The sequence below is a fragment of the Vombatus ursinus genome, unplaced genomic scaffold (genome assembly GCF_900497805.2).
Source record: "Vombatus ursinus unplaced genomic scaffold, bare-nosed wombat genome assembly UNPS02014853.1, whole genome shotgun sequence".
In the NCBI taxonomy this organism is placed as follows: domain Eukaryota; kingdom Metazoa; phylum Chordata; class Mammalia; order Diprotodontia; family Vombatidae; genus Vombatus; species Vombatus ursinus.
Genome location: NW_020954631.1, coordinates 40,279 through 48,578, shown reverse-complemented (window position 1 = coordinate 48,578; position 8,300 = coordinate 40,279). Strand labels below are relative to the sequence as shown.

At 60.0% G+C, this 8,300-nt stretch overlaps 2 protein-coding genes across 5 annotated transcripts; one reads left to right on the top strand and one right to left on the bottom strand.

Annotated features, from left to right (window-relative positions):
• The first annotated feature begins 701 nt into the window (after positions 1-701).
• Positions 702-2,301, top strand: ABT1 (activator of basal transcription 1). The gene is given in 4 exon segments (XM_027841193.1): positions 702-738; positions 741-1,037; positions 1,456-1,646; positions 1,727-2,301. Coding segments are annotated over 4 exon segments (897 nt in total). The 3' UTR covers positions 2,099-2,301.
• An 824-nt stretch (positions 2,302-3,125) lies between these two features.
• LOC114027222 (methyl-CpG-binding domain protein 1-like) lies at positions 3,126-8,163 on the bottom strand. Of its 4 annotated transcripts, none has more exons than XM_027841189.1 (8): positions 6,815-8,163; positions 6,611-6,676; positions 5,780-5,944; positions 5,536-5,700; positions 5,165-5,338; positions 4,704-4,838; positions 4,268-4,345; positions 3,126-4,176 (listed from the first exon to the last, which is right to left on the bottom strand). In XM_027841189.1, the coding sequence occupies exons 1-8, from the start codon at positions 6,842-6,844 to the stop codon at positions 3,703-3,705; spliced, it is 1,287 nt and encodes a 428-aa protein (XP_027696990.1). In that variant the 5' UTR covers positions 6,845-8,163; the 3' UTR covers positions 3,126-3,702. The 4 variants fall into 4 exon arrangements, with proteins under 4 accessions (XP_027696990.1, XP_027696991.1, XP_027696992.1 ...); XM_027841190.1 differs by having other exon boundaries at positions 5,165-5,335; XM_027841191.1 differs by lacking the exon at positions 5,536-5,700 and having other exon boundaries at positions 5,165-5,335; positions 6,815-8,162.
• Positions 8,164-8,300: the final 137 nt, after the last annotated feature.

Sequence of the window (8,300 nt, the reverse complement as noted above, 5' to 3'; positions counted from 1 at the left end):
GGGGGGGGGGGCGGCTTTCTTTGCCCGATTGCCAGCCGCCTCCAGAAGGGCTGCTCTCATTCGGAACTCCCCGACGGCGCCCCACCCACGTGCTTGCCTTTCCACTATAGACACCACAGCCCCAGGACTGTGTCTGGGCAGCTTGGCCCAGAAGCTTGGGGAAAAGCATGGGGGCCGCTAGCGGGACAGGCCCCGACGGCCCCTAGCTGCTCCCTCCCTGGGTCTCCGCAAGCCCCGAGATACCAAGAACCAGCCCAGGCAGCCCTTGGGGGGCTGAGCATCGAAAGGGGAGCGGAGAGACAGAGAGCACAGACCGAAGCGCGCAGAGCAAAACAGAAAGGGGCAGCCTCGGCGCCAGGGGGAAAAGAGGGGGGAGAAGCGGCCCGGAGTGTCCTGAAGCAGAGGGAAGGAAGCCCAGAGAGCGCCAGCATGCTTGCAGCGTGCGTGCGTGCGTGCGTGCGTGCATTTGTAGACCCGCCCTTGCGTGCGTACTCCGCACGTGCTGCGTGCGTACGACCCAGCGCGCGAGCCTCCACAACCGGCCGGAAGTCATTGAGCAACCTGGGCAGCCCCCTGGGGCTTGCGCCTGCGCTCTCGCGACTCCGGTGCCCCCGCCCCTCCCGCCCAGCCTCCCCGGATTGGCCGCCCCGGCCAGCGTCTCGGCGCCCCGCCCAGGGCTTCAATGACGGGGCGGAGCAGTGATGGGCCAGGCCCAGCCGGCGGGGTTCCTCATTGGGCGTAGCTGCTCTCAGCGTTCGAGATGTTCCGGATGGCGATGAGAGCGGCAGGACTGGAGCAAGGCTCCGAGGGGTTCGGTGCGAGCTCTCCACTGGAGTCGGAGTCGGAGTCGGAGTCAGAGTTTGTGTCGGCGTCGTCGGAGTCGTCGGAGCCGGCAGGGGAACTCGGGACAAGCAGGAAGCGGGTGGTGCCCGGTATCATCTACCTGGGCCATATCCCGCCGTGCTTCCGGCCCCCGCACGTGCGGAACTTGCTCAGTGTCCATGGCGAGATCGGGCGCGTCTTCTTCCAGCCGGAGGGTGAGCCTCAGCACACACGTGGCGGACAGGGAGGGCGCGCAGGCGCGGCCGGTGGGGGCGCAAGGAAGAGGGGAGCGAGGAGGCGGAGTCTGCGCTCCTAGCTCCTCCTCCACCCCCACCCCCCAGCCGGGATGAACGCCTTCCAGAGGCTGTGGATAGGTGGGACCTTAAGTTTCTCCCCCTCCGAAGTAAGCTAAGATCTGTCCCGCAGGCCTCACTTGAGCTAGTGGTGGGCAGAGATGGGGGGGGGGTGTTCTCCCTCTCCCCCAGGCCTGGGCCTTGACCCTGACCCTGACCCTGACCCGTCTGTCTGTCTGTCTCTGTCTCTGTCTGTCTGTCTGTCTCGATCTGTCCTTCCTTCCTTCCTTCCGTCCGTCCGTTCGTCCGTCTGGCTGGCCGGCCCTCCTCCGGCACCCAGATCGGTTGGGCCAAAGGAGGACACTGACGGGCGCTTCCGGGGGCAGCCACCGCTTGGGGCTGGACTACACCGAGGGCTGGGTGGAGTTCCGGGACAAGCGGGTGGCCAAGCGAGTGGTGGCCAGCCTGCACAACACGCCCATGGGCGCCCAGCGCCGCAGCCCCTTCCGTTATGACCTATGGAACCTGAAGGTGAGGCCGGGCAGATGGCGGGCAGGACAGAGGGCCGGGCTGGGCAGCGTCGCTGACCTGCTGGTGGCCTTCCTTCCCAGTACTTGCATCGATTCAAGTGGAGTCATCTGAGCGAGCGCCTGGTCTATGAGCGGCAGGTCCGGCAGCAGCGTGTCCGGGCAGAGATCTCTCAGGCCAAGCGGGAAACAGACTTTTACCTGCAGAGCGTGGAGAAGAGCAGACGTTTCCTGAAGGAGGCAGAGATTGCCTTGGCTGCTTGTGGGGAGGGATCAGTAGTCCGAGAGAGGAGCTGGGGTTTCATCCAGCGCCCCACAGAACTGGAGATCAGAAAGCACAGAGAAATTCAGGCCAGCCAGGGCAAGGAACAACAACTAGCCCAGATATACGAGCTTGCCGAGAAGGCCCAGCCAAATGAGCCTTTGCTGGCCAAAATTTTCGGTCCTGGGGCCTGATTTTTCTGTGACACTGACTTCAGTAACCTCAGCCTGGCCAGCACAGTACAAAGGGGCATGACAGGAATGGGACGTGGAAATCTAGTTCAGTTCCGGATTCATTCTCTGCCTAATGGCAGCTTCCCAGGAACTGCTTTGTCTTAATAATAAACTTCAGACTACAGCTTTAACTTTCAAATAACATTAAATTGTTGCAGGAGGGACTGTCTTTTTCCTTTTTTAATCCTGTTTTAAAGACCGTATTGTCTTAAAAAAAAAAAAAAAACTGGGGTGCGGGGGGGCCTTCGGGCAAGACTTTAGCCAACCCTGGGCATCGTCAGTTTCTTATCTCCCTGTCCCGTCCCTGACTGGAAGAAGCAAGTGATGGGGGGGGGGGGGCAGTGTAGAGGATAAGGTAGAGGTGAATCTGTGACTAGAGCCAAGCTGGATCCAGGGGGCAGAATGTGCAGTTGCAATCTGCCAGTGACCCCAACTCCAGTCCAAAGACCAGGGCAGTGCACACTGGCTCAGTGGCTGGTGCAATTAGAAATACAGGCCGGGAAGACTTGGCTTCTACCTAGATAGCAAGGAGACCACCTAGAAATGCGCTGGGCAAGCTAAGGGAGACCCCACTTTGACCTTTCGGGATGTACTAGGGGCACACCTAGTTCCCCCTGCTTTGTGCCTTCCTCACTTTCTGACCAAACCCTGAGGACGCTAAGGAGACTCACAGTGTTGCCTGGATAAGTCACTTAACCTCTCGCTAACCCAAGAAACCCTCCAGGCTAGAAGATCTGCCACATAAAAGGCAGCCTAAAATAGTGAGAAGCCCCAGTCTTCTTCAACACCCTGGGTAGTCAGGTGGGTCCCAACCAGATCTCCTTCATCCTTCACTGGCACAGGAGTCTGGCTAGAGCAGGTAGAGAATTGAGGAAAACTTCTTTCTGGGCTGAGAGTACGGTACCCCACCCCAGGCCTAAAGACCCCCATGTATGAACAAGCTAGCATTGATTGGTGTGTGTGCCCAAGAGAACCCACCTCCCTCAGAACACTGTCACCATAGTTTATTTAGAAAAATAAAGGTAAAGGCAGCAAAGAAAGGCCAGGGCCCAGCTGGCCAGCTAAGCAGGCCACTAGAGTACATAAAAACAATAGATTCCTTTTGCTTCTCTTGGGGGGAGGAAGGCACAGCAGAGGAAGGAGTAGCTCTTTGGCCCTGCAGATGCCCCTCCCTAGAGGCTCCATTTCCAGAATCCAAACCCGAGCTTCCACGCCCCCCTCACTCTGACTCTTCTCTACATGGGCCCAGCCCGTGTCCCTGAGGTTAGGGCGAGTGTGTGTGTGTTTGGGGGGGGGGGGGTGATCTTGGAGACATGGACTGACAGTTCTCTTGGAAACCACACGGAGGGCTGGGGCAGGCCAGAAAAGTGGGGATCCTCAGAGCAGTCCATAGTGGGAGGTGGGTAAATGCTGGCTTTTGTGGGGAGGCAGGGGGAGAAGACATCTGTTCTCACCTCAGCCCTTCCAGTGTAGACTGACTCGTACACAGTGTAGTAGGGAGAGCTAGGGGAAAGGGAGCCCACAGGCCAGCTCAGTGCATGGGGACCCAGGGAAAAGGCACCTGCTCAGCTACTGCCACCCCCCGAGGTGCAAGGCTTTCGGCAGCAGGCCCGGCAGCGGCCCTCATATACTAGGACATCGCAGTCTGGAGAACGTGGGCCCTGCTGCCAGCTGCCAGGCCAGCCAGGGCACAGACGATAAGCCTCCAGGTTGCAGATGAGTTCAACCACCTCATCCACCGTGGTGAGCCGCAACGGGTGGGCTGAGTATAGCTCGTGGCTGGGTGGGACGGGGACATCTTGCACCACCACGTGGAAGTAGAGGCCCGGCTGGATGTGGATGACCGCAGCAGCCATGGTGGACAAGGGGGAACGCTGGATGAGGCACAGGTCTGGCCCTCTCGGTGGCAGGACCTCCCAGTGAGCGGGCAGGGGCAGCTCGTTCAGCTCTGCTAGAAACTCTTGTAGGACACTGTCCAGGCCTCCACAGGGCCCAGCAGCTGTTGGGGTGGCGCCGCTCAGACTATAAATCTCCATGATCTGGAGGGAAAAGGCCCGTTGCTACTCCCTGGCTGCCGTCCACTCCCTCCCTCCTGGCTACCCACCCGAGGCCCAGCCGTCCGTCACTCACCACAGGGGTGTTTGCCGTGGCCGCCTCCTCTTCCTCCCCTTGTTTCAGGGAAGGCTGCAGTCGGGCCCTATTAGCTGCCTAAAGAAAAAAAACAAAACAAAACCCAACCATCAAAAGGAACCCATCGCAAGTGAAAAAATCAGCAGCAAGTCCCGTGAGTGGGTCGGCCGGGCCTGGGGGAGATGGTGGCGTGGCCAGGGCTCAGGGAGCTTCCAGTCTGTGGAGAAGAGAGGCACACCCCGGAGGGCCAGCCACATCAGAATCCTGTAGCTTCCACACATAGCGAGCAAGCCCTGGAAAGGTAGCAGAGCAAAGGTTTCCTTCCCCAAGGAGCCAGAGTTCAAACTCGATCCAAGATGTCCATAGGAGCCAGGCCTGCTCAGTGGCAGAGATGCCAAGAAGGTGCCATCCCCTCCCAGCCCTTCCACCTGGTTACCTTGCTGCAGAGGCCAGGAAAGAAGCCTGCAGGGGGTGGGGAGGCAGCTCCAGGAGCTTGGTCCCCATAAGTCTCAACCTCCTGCTTCACTGGGGGGGATGAGATGAGCACCCCAAGGCCTGGACACTCATACTCCTGCAGGGAGGGCCCAAGAGAAAGGTCATAGCGGACTCCAGCCACCTGGCTCTCCTCCCACACCACCTAACTAGGGCTCCATTTCCATGGCAGGCCTGCTTCCACAACCCCTGCGTTCCCAGAGCCAAAGGCCTACCGGGCCCTCCGATGCCTGGCTCCTACACCACACTTCTCCAAGATTACCGCCCCCTCTAAGTGAGGCCAACCTCAGCCCATCCTGAAGGGGGCTCGGCTCCACTGCCCCTCCAGCAAAGGAACTGGGGAGTTACACAGTGGGGAGGTGAGGAAAGGGGCTGGGGAACCTGGGCCCAGCAGCCAGTGCTCACCTCAAGGAGGATGCAGCCGGGGGCAGGGAGCAGGGAGCCTCGTGGCTTGGTGCTGGGCACAAGCACAGGGATGCCCTCACCCCCCTCCTGCTCCTGCAGAATGACCAGGTCAGTCCCTGGGGGCAGCATAAAGCCAGGACCGAGCTCCTCCGTCAGCACAGGGAGCCCCTTCTGCTAAGGAAGGACGGGGCTGGGATCAGCGTGAGCGAGTACAAAGGGAAATGGCTACACGGCCTCCAAGGGCCCAGGGAAATCGGAGCAAAGTGGCGCCGCTTGCCAAAACTGCCATACAGGGGGTGGGTCCAGCTCAGGATCCTGGGGGGGGGGGAGGGAAGGAGGAAAGGAGGGGAGCCATAGGGAATTAGGGTTACCTCAAGCCCACTGCTGAGTGCCTCAGTGACCAGCCTCTGGCCCTGGAGGCCCCCAGATTTGGCCTGCTTAACCAAGGCCCCCTTCCTACGGCGTGACCGGCACCGAGGCAGAGCTGCCCCCTCTACAGCAGGGCTGTCCCACCTGGCTGTAGGCAGCAGACGTTTCTGTAGGCAGACACTTGGCTGAGCACCTTAACGAGCCACTGCCTGCCCAGAACCTCCCCAGAGCAGCTGCCACACCCACCATGGCAAACTTCAGGCACTGCCTCCACCGGCACTTCTGGCGCTTCTGGTTACAGCCCCCAAATTTGGGCTTGTCCTGGCAGAAGTCACACTGACCGCAGTCCACACAGCGCCGGCACGCAGCACACACCCCACATCTGCGGCTCTGCCGGCGGCTGGAGTAGCGCTGGGCAGCAGGTGAGAGAGACCAGGTCACCTGGGCTGCCAGTGCTCCTGCCAGGGACAGGTAGGGTGGGGAGCACCAGGGCAATGGGGCCTTCTAACTGCTCCTCACACATCCAAAGCCATTCCTTAACGACCTTGGCCGTCTCTCCCACTTCTACCGGCCCCCGGGAGGCTCCAGGAAAACCTCTTCCCACCTCTACCACACACACTGGCCAGGAACTGGGCAGGGGGCCTGGTAGAAAGGGGGAGGGGCAGCAAGCTAGTCCCAGAAGGATGAGAGCTGAGGGGAACTTTGCTATCTTGAATACCCAGCCCGGGAGAGGGAAGCACATTAGGCACTGGGGGTCATGGTGGCCAAGTGGGCCAAGAAGAGGGGAAGGAGCGTTGGATGCTCACTAGAAAATGAGAGCCTACACAGTAATACAGAAAGGCCTCGGACTTTGAAGACGGTGGGGACCGTAGGCAACTGCAAGAAAACAAGCAGCAGAACCATGGAAGGAGGGGGAGGTTTCCCTGGGAAGTGACAGGGCTAGGCAGCAAGACCCTAGCCCAGCTCTGACACCCCAAGCCTTTCCCCTCACTTCACCCCTCTGCATTTACAAGCAACCCCCAACTCAAAACAAGGCCCAGCCTACCCAGTACCCCCATGGCCTAGCCAGGGCCTTACCAGCTTGGAAGGTGCAGGGGAGCCCTGGCCCCACTTTGGCTCTTTGGTCTTATGACCAGTGTCGTGCTGCAAGGATGGGGGGGAGGGGGGAAACAAGCTGATGAAGGAGGCAGCTGGCAGCTAGAACCTCCATTTCCACCCCCTCCTGCTCTCCCTGCAAAGCAATGGGTGTTCAACAACAGGGGGGCATAGCCCTTAGCTCACTTGCTCTGCCAGGCTCCAGAGGCGATTCATTTCTGGGCAGCAGGAGGACAATGCCCTCTAACAGGGAATCAAGGTCCTCCCTCTGGGGATGGGGCCCACAGGCAGGAAGTCGGAAAATCTGGGGCCAGGCCGGGCCAGACCTCAAAAACAGAGCATGCCTCTCTGCTGGGGCAATCCCATCAGCCTTGCAGAAGCTGGCCTGATAAACTATTCCCAGGAAGGAGTCCAAATGTTTCCCTTCCCTGTCTGGGATACCACATGTGTGCACGTGCGCACACACGCAAATGCATGCATACGCATTTAGGGTACTGAGGGTTCTTAGGGTTAGGGTTGGAGGCATTAACCCTAAAATGCTTGCAGCAATGTTGGGGAGAGACAGGAAGAGGGGAATGAGCTAGAGGCTGGCAGGCAGGTGACAGAGAGTCTCAAGCCTGAAGGAGCTGAGGGTCCTCTCTCTTACTTCCCTTTCCCAGAGCCAGGGCTTGGGCTCCTCATTTGGCATCACAGTCCATGCTCCCTGCCCCCATCCCTGGGGTACAAGCCCAAGTGCGGAATGAAGCCAGGGATCTGCGGCCTTCCCACCTCCCCCCTCCACCTCCTCACAAGGAAGAAATGCATGCTTTCCCCCCAAAAGTGGCGGTGGCATAGTGACTGCAAACACAGGGTGGACAAACCACACAGCCAGCAAAGTCAGAACAAAGGAAGTGAAGACATCTATCCACACACACACACACACACACACTCACTCACTCACTCAGTCACACACACTCTCTCTCTCTCTTTCTCTCTGTGGCCCCGGCACAAAGGAGATGGGATTAGTCTTCATGAAACACGGGAAGAGGGTTCACTTACGTGTGGGGGGGGCAGGACGGGATGGGGCAGGGCAGGGGCCCCCCCTGGGCCAGGAGGGCACTGCCCCCAGCTTTCAAACCAGACATTGAGTTTAAAATCCACTCACTGCTGTAGCTGCCGCAGTGACGCCTCTCTGCCAGCCCCGAGCCTTCACAGCCAGGCCAGGTGAGGGAGGGAACAGAGGATCATAGGAGATTGGGAAGGGGGAAGGCAAGGAAGGGAGAGGAAGGATGATGAGGAAGAGCAGGGAAAGAGATGAACTTCTGGAGGCCTTCCTGCCTTCTCTCGTCCTCCCCCCAGCCCTCCACCCCTTTCCTTGAAATCAGGCCGTATGCAACCACAAAGTGACGGCATCACAAGGCTCCCACTGGGGCTTGGAACCTGGGGTTGGCAGGCTGGGCAGGCAGGCAGGCGGGCGGGTGAGTGGGCAGGCAGACCTCAACAGGCAGAGGGCCCACTCCCAGGCTCTGAGGGCCTCCCACCCACTAGGGCGGGCAGGCAGGCAGGCAGGCAGGCAGGCAGGCAGGCAGACAGACAGACAGGCAGGCAGGCAGGCAGGCAGACAGGCAGGCAGGCAGGCAGGCAGGCAGGCAGACAGGCAGGCAGGCAGGCAGGCAGGCAGGCAGGCAGATAG

Excerpts from the sequence above, each read along its gene's own strand:
- LOC114027222 (XM_027841189.1), bottom strand. The coding sequence starts at position 6,844 with ATGAATCGCCTCTGGAGCCTGGCAGAGCAA. Across the intron at positions 6,677-6,814 it reads TCTGGAGCCTGGCAGAGCAA|CACGACACTGGTCATAAGAC; the intron begins GTGAGCTAAGGG and ends CCATCCTTGCAG. Across the intron at positions 5,701-5,779 it reads AGTGCCTGAAGTTTGCCATG|AAACGTCTGCTGCCTACAGC; the intron begins GTGGGTGTGGCA and ends GTCTGCCTACAG.